The sequence below is a fragment of the Oncorhynchus mykiss genome, chromosome 23 (assembly GCF_057628025.1).
Source record: "Oncorhynchus mykiss isolate SJ-2025 chromosome 23, ASM5762802v1, whole genome shotgun sequence".
Lineage (NCBI taxonomy): Eukaryota > Metazoa > Chordata > Actinopteri > Salmoniformes > Salmonidae > Oncorhynchus > Oncorhynchus mykiss.
Genome location: NC_143044.1, coordinates 2,524,886 through 2,547,563, shown reverse-complemented (window position 1 = coordinate 2,547,563; position 22,678 = coordinate 2,524,886). Strand labels below are relative to the sequence as shown.

The following is a 22,678-nucleotide window of genomic DNA, read 5'->3' as shown; positions in this document are numbered from 1 at the left end:
GGGGGGCGAATACTTTCGCAAGGCACTGTACTAGTTTAGGGGAGAATGCTCCAGCAGCACTGTGGGTGCTCAAACCTGGAATATTAAATATCAGGGAATACTCTAACTGGCTGTAACCAATGATGTGTGGTGCTGTCCCCAAATGGCCCACTGATGGGTTCTGAGCTGGACTGGATTAAGCTGGTCTGGACTGGACTAGATGTTGTTTCACTGAATTGTGAACACTATGCTGGATATGATGCAGGGACTCTGTAAACATTAATCCAGTAAAACCAACCTGTGGAGTTCAATTTAAGAGATTATTCTATTTTGTAATAAAATACTCTTGTAACAATATTTCTTGTATTCACCGTATTTACGTTTGCATAGCTAATGTTTTAGGAACTTTAAAGATTCCAAACTGAATGTCTAAATGTCTAAATGTGATACCAGTGCTTGATTTGGGCCAGAACACATCACTTGGCACCTAATAATAAACAGTACCGGCACCCAAAATGAGTAACTGCATTTTCATTCCACTTCAAGCACTGTCTGATACAAATGTTACTTCTGAGATTGTGTCCTTGTGCCACTGATAAATCATGCTGACTCAGACAGTGCAGCCAGATGTCAATTTAGAAATGTAGAATGTATTCTCACCACCAAATATGGTGATGAAAGGAAGTCCTGTGGTGGGAAATGGGAGAAGATGGAATTAGATTCAACTTGGCCGACATTCTGCTAATATTCTCATTGATGAAACATTCAATCTCAATTCAGTTTTCTGTTCCCAAAACTAAAAATCTGTTAGGAACAAATTGGACTATGTTTTGTAGACTCAACCCTTTCTTAAAGGTTCTAAAAACTTAATTGTTTAGAAATATTGCAAGGGAGAATTCAATTGTTGCACATAGGAAATTCACAGAGTAGGCGTTCCCTTACTGAAATATGTAATTTCATGCCAGAACGTGCCAATAGGATCTCATTAGCTCGTGCTTGGTTCTGCCCACCTCCTTGCTTCTTCTGCCCAGTATGCTTCATTTACTCCCCATTGGAAACAACAATGTTAAGATTCCGGATAATCCTGAATGAATCGTGAATAATGATGAGTAATGATGAGTGAGAAAGTTACAGATGTACAAATGTCATCAAATATCAATCTGAAACACAACCAAAACAAACAGCAAATGCAAACAGCACGAGTGTCAAGGTCGTTGAAAGAACAGGACCAAGGTACAGTGTGGTGAGCATACATATTATTTTATTTCGAAAAGACGCCGAACAAAACAATAAACACTACAAAACAAACCGTGAGGCTAAAGGCTATGTTCCATAAACAGCCAACTTCCCACAAAGACAGGTGGGGAAAGGGCTACCTAAGTATGGTTCTAAATCAGAGACAACGATAGACAGCTGTCCCTGATTGAGAATGCCTACCCGGCCAAAACATAGAAATACAAATAATAGAACCTAGCATACCCACCCCAAATCACACCCTGACCAAACCAAATAGAGACTTAAAAAGGATCTCCAAGGTCAGGGCGTGACAACGAGCTTGATGTAGTCATTGCATGCTATGAAAATGGAACCAAATATTTAACTTTTTACTACTAATACACAAGTGAATTTGTCCCAATATTTTTGTTCTCCTAAAATTGGTGGATTATGTACAAATTGTTCTGTAATTTCAAAACGGTTCACCTGATCTGGATGAAAAAATCCTAAACTAAAAGCTGACAGTCTGTTAACCTCAAAGCTCATTGTATAATTTCAAAGTCCTGGAGTACAGAGCTAAAACAACAACAAATGTGTCACTGTCCCAATACTTTTGGAGTACACTGTATATAAAAATGACACATTACAATACCAACAACTTGCAAAAAAACAACAATTTTATGATTTTAATTCCAACATTAAGCTCTCCAGGAACAGGGTTGGAGCTCTGGTCTACACAGTCCAAACAATGTGTTTTGTTCCACAGTATTTGACAGTATTGCCACTAGCTAGCTAGCCATTCACACCCATAGTAGCATGACATGAACACGAGCAGCCCCACTGTGTCCCCATCGATGCATAGCTAGCTAGAGCTAGCTAATAAACTAGCTTGCTTCAACCTTGCTTGCAACAGGAAGAATTCCGAATTACAAAGCTTACTTTGCAGCACATCACACAATACATTCTCTTTCCTGTACACTTTAAACACAATTACTTTTTAATCTTAACACATGTTGTTTAACTGATTCTAGCTAGCTAACATTTTTATCCATGTTCTTTGGCCTTGTTTGTTTGCCATGTGCAGAAAGGTATACTACAAAGCAGGATCAATATTTTGAAATAACTTTAGATTTTTTTTAGAAAGATGGGCATGGCCTAACTGACTCATCAACCAAAAACACATTATGTTGAAATTGGCCGAAGAAGGGTGGGACATACTAACACAACAACACATTAGAAGTGAGGTGAACTGCCCATGGCAAACCAACTGAAAAAAGTTGCTGGTTCAAATCCCCGAGCCGACTAGGTAAACATCTGTCGATGTGCCCTTGAGCAAGGCACTTAAAACTAATTGCTCCTGTAAGTCGCTCTGAATAAGAGCTTCTGTTAACACTAGAACCACCTGGCCAATCAACTTATAAGTACCCTCTAGAGAATGTTAAGAATATTGCCCGGCATCCCATTTAGCATACGCATCAGATGCATATAAACCCGCAAGGTGAGCAAACATAAGCAACAAGGCTTGATAAATAGTGCATAAACAATTGTGAAGCATGTATTGTATGAAGAGATATTAGTGGAAATACAGTACCATCAAAGTACCAGCAATGGCTCAAATCCACTAAATTCAATCCCCCCACCCAAAAATATGTACAGTACCAGCCAAAAGTTTGGACACACCTACTCATTCCTGGCTTTTTTCTTTATTTGTAATATTTTTTATATTGTAAAATAATAATTAAGACATCAAAACTATGAAATAACACATATGAAATCATGCAGTAACCAAAAAAGTCTTAAACAAATCAAAATATATTTTATATTTGAGATTTTACATTCTCTCAACCAGCTTCATAAGGTCACCTGGAATGCATTTCAATTAACAGTTGTTTATGTTAAAAATTAATCAGTTGTCTTGTGACAAGGTAGTGTGGTATACAGAAGATAGCCCTATTTGGTAAAATACCAAGTCCATATGTGACCTTATGTAGCAAACATTTTTATTGTGTTTTTAACATTGGATAAATGTAGAGACTAAGAGCTACAAAATGGTATATCATATACTACTGTTGAGGAACAATGGGAAAGTCATTTTGCTTTGAATGTTGATAAACTTGTAAACTCGCTTTTGAGAAAATGGCATTTTAATATATTACACCCATTCAGCATCGTTCAAACCCTCTTTAAACTTTATCCCCACCCATCTCTTTAAGGGTTGATCTGAGTGTTCTGTATGAACAACAGCTGTCAAGCACCCCGTAAAGACCTTTATGATACACAGATTAAAAATACAGTGCCTTGCAAAAGTATTCACCCCCTTGGCGTTTTTCCTATTCTGTTGCATTACAACCTGTAATTTAACTGATTTTTATTTGGATTTCATGTAATGGACATACACAAAATTGGTGAAGTGAAATGAAAAAACAAACAGTTTCAAAAAATTCTGTGACACCGAGGATGTGACACCAAGGAACTTGAAACTCTCGACCAGTTCAGCAACGTCGATGTTAATGGGGGCCTGTTTAGCCCTCCTTTTTCTATATTCCACGATCAGCTCTTTGTATTGCTCACATTGAGAGAGATGTTGTTGTCCTGTCACCACACTGCCAGGTCTCTGAACTCCTCCCTATAGGCTGTCTCACCGTAGTCGGTGATCACTGTTGTGTCGTCAGCAAACCTAATGATGGTGTTGAAGTCGTGCTTGGCCACTGTGGTGGAATATTCTATTCAAGTGAGAGAGACTTGGTCATTTCTTCAAACAATCATCTTTATTCAATACAGTATCAATTAATTATTGCAATAATGAAACCGTCGACCGAGAGCCTATCATTTTGCTGTTCCTTATATACCCGATACCAAGATTGCTCAGTCATAACTGGTTCAACTCCTCCCCCCCATATAGATTGGGGGCACCATAAGCCACATCCTGTGGTCGTCTGCCTCATGTGTTGTCTCCCAAATGTCAGGATAATCAGGAAAACTGAGGCCTTGCCTGGAGGAATTAAACAATCTCTATCTCGGTGGCACCCACCTCATCTGATCTATGAAATTCCAGCTGTAGGTTTTTTAATCATCAAGCTATCACTTAATCAAAATATTCAAAAGATTTCTCTCAGTTAACTCAGAAAAGGAGAGAATCATAAGAACCTTACTCTACTAAATAAAACAACCATTTGGTGCATAAATATAACAATCTTGTAATCCTGCTACCACACCACACAGTCGTGGGTGAACAGGGAGTACAGGAGTTGACTAAGCACGCATCCCTGAGGGTCCCCAGCATTGAGGATCAGCGTGGCAGATGTGTTATTGCCTACCCTTATCACCTGGGGGCGGCCCATCAGGAAGTCCAGGATCCAATTGCAGAGGAAGGTGTTTAGTCCCAGGGTCCTCAGCTTAGTGATGAGCTTTGTGGGCACTATGGGTTTGAACCCTGAGCTGTAGTCAATGAACAGCATCCTCACTTTTGTCCAGGTGGGAAAGGGCAGTGTGAAGTGCGATTGAGATTGCGTCATCTGTGGATCTGTTGGAGCGATCTGTGAATTAGAGTGGTTCTAGGGTTTCTGGTATGATGGTGTTGATGTGAGCCATGACCAGACTTTCAAAGCACTTCAAGGCTACCGACGTGAGTGGTACAGGGCGGTAATCATTTAGGAAGGTTACCTTCACTTTCTTGGGCACAGGGACTATGGTGGTCTGTATGAAACATGTAGGTATTACAGACTCGGCCAGGGAGAGGTTGAAAGCGTCAGTGAAAACACTTGCCAATTGGTCCGTGCATGCTTTGAGTACCTGTCCCGGTAAACCGTCGGGCCCCGCAGCTTTGTGAATGTTGACCTGTTTAAAGGTGATCACACATTTGTCCGGGACAGCTGGTGCTCTCATGAATGCTTCAGTGTTGCTTGCCTCAAAGCGAGCATGAATAGGAATTTAGCTCGTCTGGTAAACTGGTGTCACTGGGCAGCTCAAGACTTGGTTTCCCTTTGTAGTCCGTAATAGTTTTCAAGCCGTGCCACATCCGACAACCGTCAGAGTAGGATTCAATCTAGTTCTGTATTTACGCTTTGCCTGATTGATGGTTTGTCTGAGGGCATAGCAGGATTTCTTACATGCATCCAGATTAGTGTCCCGCTCCTTGAAAGCGGCAACTCTACCCTTTAGCTTGGTGCGGATGTTGCCTGTAATCCACGTACAGTCACTGTGGGGACATTGTCAATGCACTTATTGATGAAGCCAGTGACTGAGGTGGTATACTTCTAATACCATTGGATGAATGCCAGAAAAATATTCCAGTCTGTGCTAGCAAAACAGTCCTGTAGCATAACATCAGTGTCATCTGATCTGTGTATTGATCGAGTCACTGGTACTTCCTGCTTTAGTTTTTGCTTGTAAGCAGGAATCAAGAGGATAGAATTATGGTCATATTTGCCAAATGAAGGGCGAGTGATAGCTTTGTATGCATCTCTGGGTGTGGAGTAAAGGGGGTCTAGAGTTTTTTTATTTTTATTAAGTAAAACATATTTAAGTTTGCCGGCATTAAAGTACCCGGCCACTAAGAGTGCCACTTCTGGAGGAGCATATTCTTGTTTGCTTATGGCCTTATACAACTCATTGAGTGCGGTCTTAGTTCCAGCATTGGTTTGTGGTGGTAAATAGACAGCTACAAATAATATAGATGTGAACTCTCTTGGTAGATAGTGTGGTCTCCAGCTTATCATGAGGTATTCAAACCTCAGGCGAGCAATACCTCCAGACTTCTTTAATATTAGACATTGCGTACTAGCAGTTGTTGACAAATACCTTATTTAGCACACCTTATTTAGCACACTTTCCCTTGTCTTACCAGATGTAGCTGCACTGTCCTGCCGAAAAACAGAGAAGCCAAGTCTCGGTGAAACATAAGATGTCCTGTTGGGAAGATAGTCTTAATCGTAGATTGTCCAGTTTGTATTCCAATGATTGCACCTTGGCCAATAATACTGAGGGCAGTGGTGGTTTATTCACTCGCCGAGAAATTCTCACAAGGCACCCAGACCTCCGCCCCTGTATTTCTGTCTTTTTTACACGCATGACAGGGTTTTGGGCCTGGTCTCCGGGAAGCAGTATATCATTTGCGTTAGACTCATTGAAGATGAGTGAGTAATCGCTGTTTTGATGTCCAGAAGATTTCTTTGGATGTAGGAGACAGTAGGAGCAACATTATGTACAAAATGAGTAACACATTATTTATTTATTTTTACAAAAAAACAAAATAGCACAGTTGGTTAGGAGCCTGTAAAATGGCAGCCATTCACTCCGTCGCTATTATATCATGTCACTTTACTTAAAACTTCTTCGGGATCGGTGTACCTTCCACGGGAAGGTTTAGCTAACGTAGGCCAATGCGATTAACATGAGGTTGTAAGTAACAAGAACATTTCCCAAGCCATAGACATACTGTATCTGATATTAACATAAAGCTTACATTATTGTTACTCTAAATGCACTATCCAATTTACAGTAGCTATTACAGCTAAATGATACTATGCTATTTTTTTGAGGAGAGTGCACAGTTTTGAACATGAAAAGTTATTAATAAACAAATTAGGCACATTTGGGCAGTCTTGATACAACATTTTTAACAGAAGTACAATGGTTCATTGGATCAGTCTAAAACTTTGCACATACACTGCTGCCATCTAGTGGCCAAAATCCAAATTGCAGCTGTGCTGGAATAATACATTATGGCCTTTCTTTTGCATTTCAAAGATGATGGTACAAAAAATACAAAAGAACAGTTGTTTTTTTCTTTGTATTATCTTTTACCAGACCTACATCCCCTTCACATTTCCACAAACTTACAAAGTGTTTCCTTTCAAATAGTACCAAGAATATGCATATCCTTGCTTCAGTGCCTGAGTTACAGGCTGTTAGATTTGGGTATGTCATTTTAGGCGAAAATTGAAAAAAAGCTGCAAATCCTTAAGAGTTTTTAAGGGATAAAGTGACTAGGCAACAGGATATATAATAAACAGTAGCAGCAGCGTATGTGATGAGTTAAAAGAGTTAGTGCAAAAAAGGTCAATGCAGATAGTTGCGGTAGCAGAGAAAATAGTCTATGACTTGGGTGGCTGGAACCTCTATACTGTCTGGTATAGAGGTTCTGGATGGCAGGGAGCTTGGCCCTCTGTAACGCCTTGCGGTCAGATGCCAAGCAGTTGCCATACCATACCAGTCAAGATACTCTCAATGGTGCTGCTGTAGAACTTTTTAAGTATCTGAGGCCCGATGCCAAATATTTTCAGGCTCTTAAGGGGTAGAGGCAATGTCATGCCTTCTTCACGACTGTGTTGGTGTGTGTGGACCATGATAATTCCTTAGTGATGTGGACACAGAGGAACTTGAAGCTCTCGACATGATCCATTACAACCCCATCGTTGTGGTGTGCTTGGCCTTCAGTTTCCTGTAGTCCACGATCAGCAACTCATTATTTTTTTTAATGATTTTTTTTTAAAACTAGACAAGTCAGTCAAGAACAAATTCTTATTTACAATAACGGGCTACCTCGGCCAAACCCGGACAACGCTGGGCCAATTGTTCGCCGCACTATGGGACTCCCAATCACAGCCGGGTGTGATGCAGCCTGGATTCGAATCAGGGACTGCAGTGACGCCTCTTGTACTGAGATGCAGTGCCTTAGAACACTCGGGAGCCCTTACTGACTTACTGACATTGAGGGAGAGGTTGCACCACACTGCCAGGTCACTGACCTCCCAATAGGCTCATTGTCAGCGGTGATCAGGCTACCACCGTCCTGTTGTCAGAAAACTTAATGATGGTGTTGGTGTTGTGCACGGATGTGTTGTTGCCTACCTTCACCACCTGGCGGCGTTCCGCCAGGAATTCCAGGACATAATTGCAGAGGCAGGTGTTCAGGGTCCTGAGCTTAGTGACAAGCTTGGAGGGAACTATGGTGTTGAACGCTGAGCTATAGTCAATGAACAGCTTAGGTGTTCCTCTTGTGGGGGAGGACAGTGTCAAGTGCAGTACAGATTGCTTAATCTGTGGATCGGTTGGGCACAGGGACTATGGTGGTCTGCTTGAAACATGTAGGTATTACAGACTGGGTTAGGGATAGGTTGAAAATGTCAGTGAAGACACTTGCCAGCTGGTCAGTGCATGCTCTAAGTACACGTCCTGGTAAAAATAATGTTTGGATGTTAACAAAGCCTTCTATGGAGACGTTGTAGGGTGAAAAGTGTACAATAGTCACACACAGTAGCAAGGTGTTTTATATGAATTACACAAAGATTTGGCTCTGTACAATCTACAGAATAAAAGTGTATTACAGGAGACTGCCTGGAATGCCTAAAAAGAGGCAACACGCCTTCCACTTCTTCCATTTCTTTGTGCTAAATTTCAAGATGGTCATATAACTTTTTAAATTATATTTATATTTTCCCAGGGAAGTATTTAGCTCTCCATGTGGAAAAAATAGGGAATGGGGCATAATGAAAGTTGGTTAAAGTCGAAATCATGTGGCCTGGCTGGGAAAGAGCCATATGAGTTACAGTGTCATGTATCTGCATGTAAATACATATCTGGACTAAAGCATGTATTGTGTGTGTGTGTGTGTGTGTGTGTGTGTGTGTGTGTGTGTGTGTGTGTGTGTGTGTGTGTGTGTGTGTGTGTGTGTGTGTGTGTGTGTGTGTGTGTGTGTGTGTGAGCTGAGCTAAGAAACACAACATGCGTCTTTTGGGCATTCTAGTCACTCCAGTATCCCTGCACATTGTTGTAATTATACTGGCACTGACCTGTGTATAACTTTCATTTTCATGTTGTTGTTGTTTTGTTCTCGTATTTATCATGTGTTTGATTTATCTATATTATTACTTGTATTACTGCATTGTTGTGAAAGAGCTCGCACTTCACTGTATGTTTTACACGTGCTGTATCCTTTGCACGTGATAAATAAACTTTGAAGTCACTGTGCAGACAACCATCAGTCACTAAATAAACCCTTCATTGTCCAGATATAAGACAGTTGTTCTCAAATAGAATGGAAGAAGAGGTTTTTTGACACCCACCATCTCAGATAGTTTTGAAATGGTTTCTGTAGTCAGAAATGCAAGATAACCATTCCTGCAATATTATTTTGTTGAAATATAATTTTATCTCTGATAAATTAATCTTAAACAAAAAAAAAAAAAAATGTCCTCTGGGTTATTATTATTTAGGCCTCCTGTAAACCTTTCAGATTTTTTTATAATCTTCTAGAGACCAAGAGTGTCCTTGATAGTCGTGATCTCAGTATCCTTTGGAAATCCCACCTGGCTGAGGGAGAGAGGGAAATTCCAGTAAGTGTTTGAATAGGGCAGTGTACTTGGAAACCCCAGATGTGGGCGTTAGGGGGCTCAGGCAGCTCTACGGCTCAGTTCAGGTCTCAGCTGCAATATGAAGCTCTCTGTCCAGCCTGTCTGTCTGCTGACAAGCCTATCACTTTACTGCCTACTGCTAACAGGTAAGAACTATACACACACGCACAGGCCCACACAGGTTTGGGTTACAGTTTGTATAAGCGACATTGTGTTAGTTGTGTTATTTCTAATCTGTCGGTCATTCTGTAGTTAGGTGAGAAGTGTGACTCCAGAAAGACTGATAGAATGTTATTTTCCCATGTGGTGTGTGATATTCTGGCATGATATATTTCACTTGAAACACCATTGACTGTTTCTGTGTCTGTCTCTACAGTAGGGGAAGGTGAGGGGCAGTTTGTCCCAGGGAGGTGTGAGTGTTATGACACAAAGACAACTGTCAGGGGACCACTGTCTGACCTCAAAGTCAAGCTCAAAGGCCCCGCCTGCAACACTGACCAGATCATGTAAGTATCAGATCACACTTGCACACACACAAATGCCCACACCCAGGCGTACACACACACACTTAAATGCACTCACGCACACAGTTAAAATACAGTTAAAATATATTGAACCCCCTTGAATATATTGAACCTGAAGGGGAAGCATGTGCTTCCCCTTCATGTTGCAGAGTGTGTGTGTAAAGATTAAGTATGTGTGTCCCTTTGTTGGAGTGTGTGTGTTAACTGTGTCTCTCTGTGTGTTGTAGAGTGGTAGAAAAGAGGACCAGTGAGCCTGTGTGTGTGAATCCAAATGGACCACTGGGAAAACAGCTGCTGCGCTGCTGGAAAAATACATTTTAACATAAAATACTTTATTTATTTCACATCAACCTTAATTTACTGTACTTTTCAGTACTGTACTGTACTTTACTTTATTAACATACACAGATATTTATAGGACATACTTATCTAGAACGGGGCACTCCAACCCTGCTCCTGGAGAGTTAACTTCCTGTAGATTTTCACTGCAACCCTAATCTAGCAAACCTAATTCTAATAATTAGCTGGTTGATAACTGAGAGGAAGAGACGAAACGAGAGGTTTTACTCTGCCCAAAATCTGTCCATGAAAATAAGTCCATGAAGTGAGGAATTTTTGTATAGAGGTCAATGAGAGTGGCAAATTTGGCAAACAAAAAGTGAGGCTTGTTTGATCTAATAAAAGTTTCATAAGGGTTCAGTTGCTATGAATGCACTAATATACTGTAAGTGGACGCATATGGCATTTCGGCAACTTTGAAAAAAACGACTATGTTGGAGTAGTGCCTGTTTTCTTAGAGATAGAGGACTCATCATGGATATAACCCGCTTTAGCATGGACATTGAGAGCTTCCACCACTTTAAAGTAGTCAACTGAGTGAGGATTCCTATGATTTGGGAGCAATAAGCCAATAAGCCAATGATTGCAATCAGCCTACTTTAAAATTAGAGTAGTCTAATAGTCTAGACTATCTTGTCAATATAATTTAAAAACAAATCTCGGTTTTCCAAAAGCATTTTAAGGCTAAGTTCATCGTTAGAACCTTCGTAGGCACATTGTTAAATCTCTGAGCTGTTTCCCAAAACCATGTTGCACTTGAAAACACTCACACTTTTTGCACTTCCTCGTCACTTTATAGACAGAAGATCTCCTCTAAACATAAACATATTGATTCTATCTGTCTCTCCGTGACCACTGATAACTCCATCAACAGAAGTTGACACACAAAGTTGCCAAAGTCTTTGGAATTGTTATATACAAGCAAAGGGTAAAAACATGCTTGAAATGAAAACAGAGATGACTGCATTAAAATATAAATACAGTAGGCCTATATATTTCAATCATATTGAAATAAATGTAATGTTCAATCAATTTAGTTCTATTTTGCTAATTGTAGGCTACTGTTTATCATTTTTGCCTCAAATGTGCGCAATGATGTTCCAAATATTCGATTTAGAGCATAGCCAAAGTATTAGAATAAGCCGCCTCAGTATTTTCAGCCACAGGTGATCATTTCTCTCCAGGAGCTGATCTGTCATCAGTATCTAATGCTTAAGTAAAATTTGAATCGAGAATGCTGATCCGAGAGCAGCACTGCCTTTCTTTCAATCCCGTCAGTATCAACACATGATCTAAAGACGCACTTATTGAAAGTTCTCCATACGTGGTGTTTTGGAAAACACATGTGACTTTTTCAGCCTTTATAGAAACGCTGCATCGTTAAAACACTCGTAAGCTTAAATTCCATCGCTATCAGGAAACTGCATAGACATGGCTAAAGGTTTTGATCACGGTCTCTGTAGCCGATGTGAGCAAGACCTTTAAACAGGTCAACATTCACAAGGCCACGGGGCCACACGGATTACCACGATGTGTACTGGACTCAGAGCATGCACGGATCAACTGGCAAGTATGTGTGTCCTGTCTGGACCAGCCTTGATTTCAACGTCCACGGACGTGACTCCCCAAAAACACTTTGATACAAGTGACTTTCCATTGCAGGTTAGGAGAGCATTTTCGCTAAACCTAATGTCATATATACACATATTCATATACATAGCTCATATATCAAGCACATATATTAAGCCGCCTGACTCAAGTCATTGCACGCACCCCTGTCCAAACAGGAAGCACCCTACCCCCAGCCATAAACTGCCAGTTTCAGTTCCCCTTATCTCACGACTCCTGGACACACACGCGACTCCTGGACACACGACACCGCGAATACATCCCTGGTTTCGACCAGGGACGGGCTAAGCATACAACGATAGAAATAAACACCACATAGTAAGGGTTGAATATACTTAAATAACGCATTATACACATTATCAGACGAACTAGATAAAATGTCTGCAGCCACCACGCCCAAACTCAAATTCAATTAATATTTAGATCAGAGTATGATTGATAGAGAGGGAGGGAAAGAACAGTATAGTAAAGTGAAGAAAGTGTGGGAACGGATAAAATTTAAATGGACACAAGCAGGTTACTTTAGCGGGGGACCTCCTACAGGGGGGAAACTCCAATCTAAGCAGAAAGGAAGCAGAAAGGAAGCAGAACAAAGAACAAAGAACAAAGGACTGGTGAAACTAAAGAAAAGGTCTCGCACATCTGGTGGCACCCTCAAATTAAAATAATGACTGACTTATTTTGCGACATAACGACTGACTTATTTTGTGACAAATGCAGCATCTGTGGCAGACACAACTCAAAGAAACCATATCAAACATACCTAATGCATATTTTCAGGACAGTAGCATAGAACGCTATCTCCCAGTTATGGTAGATAGGTGTCCAAATGGTTAGAAGCAATACCAACAGCAAAAGAGAATTAATACCCAGGTATATTGACAGTGGCTCACATTTCAGTAACAAACACCTAAGACAGGTGGAAGAAAGATTTGGCATAACACACAGATTCGGTTCTGTGTACCAGTCCCGGTCCCGAGATCTGGTGGAACGTCAAACCAAAAGTTGAAAGCTAAGATAGCTAAAGTGTGTGCAGGTTCGAAGTTGACATGGGTTGAAGTCCTGCCTCTGGCACTGATGGCTATGAGAGCCTCACCAGGAGCAGGCACCCATCTCTCTCCTCATGAGAAAATAACTGGAAGAGTCATGCCTGGTCCAGCAAGGGAGGGAGGTCATATGCCCGCTCTTGATGTACAACAAATTGTAATGTCTGATTATGTGAAAAAATTGACGGTACTCTCTGCAGCACTCTCTACCCAGGTTCGCAAGGTCCAAGAGGGGGAGCTGCCGGGAGACACGCCACCACTGAAGGTAAAAGTTGGAGACTGGGTGAGGGTTAAAGTCCACAAGAGAAAGTGGCTGGAACCCAGGTGGACTGGACCGTACGAAGTGAAGGAGGTTACTTCACACTCAGTCCAGGTCAAAGGTAAATCAGGCGCACCTTGGCACCACCTTACACATTGCACCCCAGCCCCAACTCCTTCCAGAACACTGACTGAAGTCTGAGCTGATTTGAGCAGCCTAATTCGATACCAAATTAAGACACTCCTGACTCATTTGATGGAGTATCAAACTCCATCTCCCCTGACAAAGGAACCTCGCCCAGTTAGAGGGATATTTCTCTCTCCCTGAGCAAGGCTAGGAATATCTGGGCCTTTGTTTGTGATATTCCTACTGATATTTGGGGTGTCCCTGGGCACTTTCACATGGTTAATAGAACAACTATCACACCCTACCACATCACGTACACTTACCCAGTCCCCTATCCCTGACACCGTCCCTAACATCACTCACTCCAATCACTCCCGTCCCAAACGCAGAATTACACCTACAGACCAACAATGCACTCCATACAAGGTTAGAAGCACCACCTTATTGCCTAGTTTCGCTGCATAATAGAGGGGGTTTTTGTTTTCGTCATCTCCTCCTTCTCGGTTCTACTATAGTTTTCACGTCTTAAAAGACGTGTAGAGGGGGACTCAAAAATGTGGTTTCTACCAAATTGTTTGGTTGCTCCATATTCTATTTCTATTGTTCACGTCTAATAGATGTGAAGAGGGGGATTTGTCATATATACACATATTCATATACATAGCTCCCTGTCCAAACAGGAAGCACCCTACCCCCAGCCATAAACTGCCAGTTTCAGTTCCCCTTATCTCACGACTCCTGGACACACACACACCTCACTCCCCCCTCTACTGGTCGGGTGCCAAGAGCAGAGGACTCTGCTGTGCACCATTGGGGCTCCTGCTCTGGCTGGAGCTAACTACTTCTGAGCTATATGAATCAGGTCCGTGCACGTTAAACTGCAGGACAAGATATCCTTTGACTCAATAAACTGCCTTTTTGTTACAACTGAAATCCACTCTGTCCAGCATCCATGATTTGGTCTCACTCTCCTGTAGTTAATCATCAACACTAACCCTTTTTCTAACCTTAACCTAATTCTCCTAATCTGCTATGTTAATTCTCCTAACCGATACGGACTGGTCTTGATTTTGCCCAAAAATAGACATCTATGTTTGGTTTAGTAATTTATCAGACCTAGCACACCTGATTCAACTTGTCAACTCATTCTCAAACTCTTGAATCTCACCTAGCTTTCTTAAGATGAATGCACTAACTGCAAGTCGCTCTGGATAAGAGCGTCTGCTAAATTACTAAAATGAAGAAAAAAAAGAATAAACTAGCAAGCAGTTGTTTGAAGCTAGCTAGGATATAGTCAAAATTGAGTTGTGGTTTACAATCTATACAGCTATGTTACAGACAGTCTCAATGTTCTGTAGCTACTGGCTAGTTGGCTAGCTAACTGGCTATAGCAGCCAAGGATGTTCACTAGCTTATTTGTTGGTGCTCTGATTTAGATTACACAGATGATTTCAGCCATATGAAAACCTTCCATAGCAAAATATAGCTAGTTAGCTAGCTTCCTTTGCTTGTAACTTGGTACTCATCTAACTGGTGTTAGCTCGCATATTGACACGACTATAATACTGTATGCTGCAGAGTAAATACTGTTGTGGGTTTGATCAAATTGAGTCATTAGTTTCAGTTTGACTATGAGTCAGATCATAAAATCCTGTCAACAGTTTGTGATACAAAGAGCCCTCTGTTCAGCAACAGTCTCTCTTTGTTTCTCTATCCCACTCATCCCTCTCTTTTATCTCTCTCTTTTTCCCTTTCCCCTCTCTGATAGTAACAGCTGTACTAAACATATCAATGTATATCTCTCTCTCTCTCTCTCTCTCTCTCTCTCTCTCTCTCTCTCTCTCTCTCTCTCTCTCTCTCTCTCTCTCTCTCTCTCTCTCTCTCTCTCTCTCTCTCTCTCTCTCTCTCTCTCTCTCTCTCTCTCTCTCTCTCTCTCTCTCTCTCTCTCTCTCTCTCTCTCTCTCTCTCTCTCTCTCTCTCTCTCTCTCTCTCTCTCTCTCTCTCTCTCTCTCTCTCTCTCTCTCTCTCTCTCTCTCTCTCTCTCTCTCTCTCTCTCTCTCTCTCTCTCTCTCTCTCTCTCTCTCTGTTGGTGGAGTGGATGTAAAGAAGTGTCTGAAGAGGAGAGACCAGGGGAACCAAGGACAGAATAAACAGAAACAGAGGAAACTCCGGGGAAAATCTAAAAAGAGCAAAAAAAGATGAACAACACCAATCCCTGCCTTAGGGTGACCACAGAGCCAGCACCCATCTGTTCTCCTGACCAGCAGACTGCAGTGTTCTAGATAGTCTAGAAACCAGATCAAGACAAAACAGAGGCATTACAGATTCCAGTGGCACTACGGAAAGCAATCCACCGCATCCGCCGATGTTGCACTTCCGCATCTGCGTTGAAAGGTGTCAGACAATGAGACATCCTGAAAATCAGTCTTCTCACAAAATCGTCTGTAGAGGCCGAACGGTGTGGCCTACAAACTACTATGACCCCTCTATGGAAAGATGAGACTCTCATGAACATGATGGTCTCAGTTTTGCCCACAAGCGTATTGGGAATGTCTGAAGTCGGTACACCAATCTGACAACTTCTGTCTGTAGCGTCCGAACAGTTTGTGCTACACACTAATATGACTGCAGTGTTCTAGCTAGTCTACACTGTAACCCTAGACCAGATAAGGCAAATGTGTTGTGTTGAATGAATATATCATCATGTTCTGTTACAGACATCATTGATTAACTGTATATTGTAAACACTGTATCTATGTTGCTATTTATTATTATTATTACATTTTTTAAGGAGTTTTATAATAGATATTCAAACTAATACTGTGACTGACTGTTGTTGAATATATTCTTGTTGTCCAGTCATTTTAACAGGTACGGTAGCCTATTCCTGTAGTTCTGTAGTTGTTTACCTATCTGTTATTAGTCCCGCTCTCTCTCATTCTCTCACTTTCCAACACTCCCTCTCTTTCTCCAATCACCCTCTTTCTTTCTCTCACTGAGGAATTACGTAATAGACTGTCTGTTTACCATGAAGTTTGCCATTGTTCACTCACAATTTACAACTTTTTTTTATCAACTAAAAGATCTCTACAGCAGGAAAGTAAATATTACACAGCACACATCTCCTCTATCAAATATCATATATACAAAACACATCTCCACATCCAAACATATTCTATAAATGATTCTGTCCTGAATGAGTGAATCATGCGCATGTGTGATTAGACCAGAAGATTTATGTTATCTCCCCAAGCTAATGCCCAAACTTTAGCTCAATGAGTTAAGAGTATTGTGGTGCACTGATGACCTTGGTTAAAACCCAGTTGGTCACATCCACACCATGGCACATGATAGCAGGTGTTTGAGTCTTTATATCTGTCACTGAAAGAGTTAACAGAGAATCAAGGCAGAACTGAGAAAGTTACACTGGCTGAGCTATGGAAAAACACAGGAGAGAAAAGGAGAAAACAGTGAAGTATTATGTGTGTGTATTATAGATATACTATAGATATACTGCAGTTCCTGTGGTTTACTGGAAACCATATGACTGGGACCTGACTGGATATGGGCATGCAGGAAACAAGGGGTGAGAGGTACACATTCACACTGCAAGCACATGCATATATGCATGCACACACAAACACAGTGTCTGTAGTGTTTGTGTGTGACACACACACACACACACACACACACACACACACACACGCACACACACACGCACACACACACACCAATCCAAAGTTAAAATCTAGAATTGGCTTCTTATTTTGCAACAAAGCATCCTTCACTCATGCTGCCAAACATACCCTTGTAAAACTGACCATCCTACCAATCCTCGACTTCCTACCAATCCTCGAAATAGCCTCCAATACCCTACTCAACAAATTGGATGCAGTCTATCACAGTGCCATCCGTTTTGTCACAAAAACCCCAAATACTACCCACCATTGCGACCTGTACGCTCTTGTTGGCTAGCCCGCTCTTGTTGGCTAGCCCTCGATTCATACTCGTCGCCAAACCCACTGGCTTCATGTCATCTACAAGACCCTGCTAGGTAAAGTCCCCCCTTATCTCAACTCGCTGGTCACCATAGCATCACCCACCTGTAGCACGCTCTCCAGCAGGTATATCTCTCTGGTCACCCCCAAAACCAATTATTTCTTTGGCCGCCTCTCCTTCCAGTTCTCTGCAGGCAATGACTGGAACGAACTACAAAAATCTCTGATACTGGAAACACTTATCTCCCTCACTAGCTTTAAGCACCAGCTGTCAGAGCATCTCACAGATAACTGCACCTGTACATAGCCCATCTATAATTTAGCCCAAACAACTACCTCTTTCCCTACTGTATTTATTTATTTATTTTGCTCCCCTGCACCCCATGATTTCTATCTCTACTTTGCACATTCTTCCACTGCAAATCTACCATTCCAGTGTTTTACTTGCTATATTGTATTTACTACGCCACCATGGCCTTTTTTGCCTTTACCTCCCTTGTCTCACCTCATTTGCTCACATCATATATCGACTTGTTTCTACTGTATTATTGACTGTATGTTTGTTTTACTCCATGTGTAACTCTGTGTCGTTGTATGTGTCGAACTGCTTTGCTTTATCTTGGCCAGTTCGCAATTGTAAATGAGAACTCTTGTTCTCAACTTGCCTACCTGGTTAAATAAAGGTGAAATAAATAAATAAATATTTTAAAAATGCATGCTTTAGTCCAGATATGTATTTACATGCAGATACATTACACTGTAACTCGCTACAAATACTGTGTGTGTGTGTCTGTGCATGCATAGATGCAGGTGTCTGCAGAGTGTGTGTCTATGTGTATGGCCCCAGATCGCCTGTTTGCAGGTCAAGTAGGTTTTCGATAAAGCATATTTGATACTGTATTTATGCACACTTTTTAGCATAGCCAAGAAACATTTGGGGTGAGGAGCGACTAGAATGGTGCCGCTGAAGATCCTCTCCAGTTTCCATATGGAATCAACTGTCACCTCTGACATCATCACTAACATTATGTCAATCAATCATTCCGTCCATAAATGATTAACTAACACACAAAGACAGTAACACAGTTGTTTGGTAATTTGGTACTGGGAAGAACTCATAATTATTCTGAAGAATAGAAACATGGTAAAAATCTGTAACCCTAAAGTTACATTTGTAACCCTAAAGGTAAAAACTGTAACCCTAAATCTAACTCCTAAGCTTAAAATAGCCATTGTCCTCATGGGGATGTGGGAAATGCCCTACAAGGGAGAATGTTCCTTGTTTTACTATCCTTGTGGGGACATTTGGGGATTTTAGGTCCCCACAAGGATAGAAGAACCAACCCACACACACACAGCAGTTCATATATACAGTTAGTCCACATTTTTCATTGTGAGAATCAAGTAAACATACAACACACTGATGTTTATCCCAGTGTGGTTTTTTACATGTACCCCTTTTTTCGTGATATCCAATTGGTACCTACAGTCTTGCCCCATCGCTGCAACTCTCGCATGGACTCAGGGAAGGTGAAGGTCGAGAGCCATGCGTCCTCCGAAACACAACCCTGCCAAGCCGCACTGCTCGCTTAACCCGGAAGCCAGCTGCACCAATGTGTCGGAGGAAACACTGTACAACTGGCAACCGAAGTCAGCTTGCAAGCGCACGGCCCACCACAAGGAGTCCCTAGAGTGCAATGGGACAAGGACATCCCGGTCAGCCAAACTCTCTCCTAACCTGGACGACGCTGGGACAATTGTGTGCCGCCTCATGGGTCTCTCGGTCACAGCCGGCTGTGACACAGCCTGGGATCGATCCCAGGTTTGTAGTGACGCCACAAGCAGTGCTCAAGTGCTCAAGTAGTGGTTGATAAGCTACATCAGGTTAGTTACAACTGGGGTTGGAGTGAAAAACTGTAGGAGGATCAGTAGGAGCAAGATGGCGCCGATAGAGAGGGTCGCCTCGCTTCTAGTCCTTAGGAAACTGTGCAGTATTTTTTTTTTTATGTATCGTTTCTTACATTGTTAGCCCAGAAAATCTTAAGTATTTTTACATACAGCCAGGAAGAACTATTGGATATCAGAGCGACATCAACTTACCAACATTCCAACCAGGAATTACGACTTTCCCAAAGTGGATCCTTTGTTCGCACCACCACCCAGGGCATTTGATCTGATTCCAGAGGACAGCCACAGAATTGGTAGACGGAGCGGCCTACACCACCCACCGCTTCTGAGTATAATACTCGCCAATGTCCAGTCTTTAGATAACAAGGTAGACAAAATTAGATCAATGGTTCCTTTCCAGAGAGACATCAGGGATTGTAACATACCCTGAAACATGGCTCTCTCGGGATATGTTGTCAGAGTCGGTACAGCCACCGGGATTCTTTAAGTGTCGCGGCAATATAAATAAATATCTCTCTGGGAAGAAGAAGAGCGGGGGTGTATGCTTCATGATTAACAAATCATGGTGTAATCGTAACGACATACGGGAACTCAAGTCCTTTTGTTAATCTGACCTAGAATTCTTCACAATCAAATGCCGACCATATTATATCTCAAGAGAATTCTCGTTAGTTATTGTCACAGCCGTGTATATCCCCCCTCAAGCCGATACACAATGGCCCTCAAGGAATTTCACTGGATGCATACAAGGCCCTCCCCCTCCCTCCGTTCGGCAAATCTGAACACAACTCCATTTTGTTTCTCCCGTCCAATAGGCAGAAACTCAAACAGGATGTACCCATGACAACAACTATTCAACGCTGGTCTGACCAATCGGAATCCACACTTCAATATTGTTTTGATAATGTGGACCGGGATATGATCTGGGTAGCCTCAGAGAATAATATTGATTTATATGCTGATTCGGTGAGTGAGATTATAAAGAAGTGCATTGGAGATGTTGTACCCACTGTGACTATTAAAACCTACCCTAACCAGAAACCATGGAGAGATGGCGGCATTTGCGCAAAACACAAAGCGTGAACCACCGCATATACCCACGGAAAGATGACTGGGAATATGGCAGAAAAAACAAACAGTGTAGTTATTCCTAAGGAAATCAAACAAGCAAAATGTCGGTATAGGGACAAAGTGGAGTCGCAATTCAACGGCTCAGACACAATATGTTACATGTTACAGGGTTTACAGGCAATCACGGACTACAAAAAGAAAACCAGCTACATCACAGACACCGACGTCTTCCAAACAAACTAAAAACCCTTCTTTGCCCGTTTTGAGGATAATACAGTGCCACCGACGCGGCCCGCTACCAAGGACTGCTGGCTCTCTCTCTCCTTCTCCATGGCCGACGTGAGTAAGACATTTAAACGTGTTAACCCTCGCAAGGCTGCCAGCCCAGAAGGCATCCCTAGCCATGTCCTCAGAGCATGCGCAGACCAGCTGGCTGGTGTGTTTATGGACACATTCAATCTCTCCCTGTCCCGGTCTGGTGGTGTCCCCACATGCTTCAAGATGCCACCATTGTTCCTGTACCCAAGAAGGCAAAGGTAACTGAACTAAATGACTATTGCCCCATAGCAACTCACTTCTGTCATCATGAAGTGCTCTGAGAGACTAGTCAAGGATCATATCACCTCCACCTTACCTGCCACTCTAGACCCACTTCAATTTGCAAATCGCCCCAATAGGTCCACAGATTATGCAAATCACCATCACAATGCCCTATCTCATCTGGACAAGAGGAATACCGATGTAAGAATGCTGTTCATTGACTGCAACTCACCATTCAAGATCATAGTACCCTCCAAGCTCATCATTAAGTTTGAGGCCCTGGGTCTCAACCCTGCCCTGTGCAATTGGGTCCTGGTCTTCCTGACGGGCCACCCCCAGGTGGTGAAGGTAGGAAACAGCATCTCCACTTCGCTGATCCTCAACACTGGGGTCCCACAAGGGTGCGTGCTCAGCCCCCTCATGTACACCCTGTTCACCCATGATGCCTCCAACTCAATCATTGAGTTTGTAGATGACACAACAGTAGTTAGGATTGATCACCAACAACAACGAGACAGCCTATAGGGAGAAGGTGAGGGCACTCGTAGTGTGGTGTCAGGAAAACAACATCACTCAACGTCAACAAAACAAAGGAGCACCCACCTATCCACATCAAAGGGACAGCAGTGAAGAAGGTGGGAAGTTTTAAGTTCCTCGGCATACACATCACGGACAAACTGAAATGGTCCACCCACACAGACAGTATGGTGAAGGCGCAACAGCGCCTCTTCAACCTCAGGAGGCTAAATAAAATTGGCTTGTCACCTAAAACCCTCACAAACTTTTATAGATGCACAATTGAGAGCATCCTGTCGTCTGTATCACCGCCTGGTATGGCAACTGCACCGCCCACAACCGCAGGGCTCTCCAGAGGGTGGTGCCGTCTGCACAACACATTACCGGGGGCAAACTACCTACCATACAGGACACATTCAGCACTTGTTGTCACAGGAAGGCCAAAAAGATCATCAAGGACAACAACCACCCGAGGCACTGCCTGTTCACCCTGCTACAACCCGGAAGATGAGATCAGTACAGGTGCATCAGAACTGGGAAAGACAGTCTGAAAAATAGCTTCTATCTCAAGGCCATCAGACTGTTAAACAGCCGTCACTAACACAGAGAGGCTGCAGACTACATACAGACTTGGAATCATTTGCCACTTTAATAAATAGATCTCTAACCACTAGGCTACTTGCCACCCCATAAGGAAATCAGTCAATTGAAATACATTAGTTAGTCCCTAATATATGGATTTCACATGTCTGGGAATACAGATATGCATCTTTTGGTCACAGATACCTTAAAAAAGGCAGGGGTGTGGATCAGAAAACCAGTCAGTATCTGGTGTGACCACCATTTGCCTCATGCGGGGTGACACATCTCCTTCGTATAGTGTTGATCAGGCTGTTGATTTTGACCTGTGGAATGTTGTCCCACTCCTTTTCAATTGCTGTGCGAAGTTTCTGGATATTGGCGGGAACTGGAACACGATATCGTTCACGTCGATCCAGAGTATCCCAAACATACAGGCCATGGAAGAACTGGGACATTTTCAGCTTTGTTTCAGAACATGCAATTCTCTGGCAATAGCTCTGGTGCACAGTCCTGCAGTCAGCATGCCAATTGCACGCTCCCTAGACACTTGAGACATCTATGGCATTATGTTGTGTGACAAAACTGCAAACAA

The 22,678-nt window shown here is 42.3% G+C and overlaps 1 protein-coding gene across 1 annotated transcript; it reads left to right on the top strand.

Moving 5' to 3' along the window:
- The first annotated feature begins 9,587 nt into the window (after positions 1–9,587).
- Positions 9,588–12,609, top strand: LOC149972464 (C-X-C motif chemokine 9-like). The gene is made up of 3 exons (XM_090217990.1): positions 9,588–9,694; positions 9,925–10,054; positions 10,300–12,609. The coding sequence occupies exons 1-3, from the start codon at positions 9,628–9,630 to the stop codon at positions 10,391–10,393; spliced, it is 291 nt and encodes a 96-aa protein (XP_090074116.1). The 5' UTR covers positions 9,588–9,627; the 3' UTR covers positions 10,394–12,609.
- The last annotated feature ends 10,069 nt before the right edge of the window (positions 12,610–22,678 follow it).

What these genes read in the sequence shown, in the direction of transcription:
- LOC149972464 (XM_090217990.1), top strand. Translation starts at nt 9,628, where the DNA reads ATGAAGCTCTCTGTCCAGCCTGTCTGTCTGCTGACAAGCCTATCACTT. An exon ending in TTACTGCCTACTGCTAACAG is followed by an intron (nt 9,695 to 9,924) that starts GTAAGAACTATA and finishes CTGTCTCTACAG; the next exon opens with TAGGGGAAGGTGAGGGGCAG. An exon ending in TGCAACACTGACCAGATCAT is followed by an intron (nt 10,055 to 10,299) that starts GTAAGTATCAGA and finishes TGTGTGTTGTAG; the next exon opens with AGTGGTAGAAAAGAGGACCA.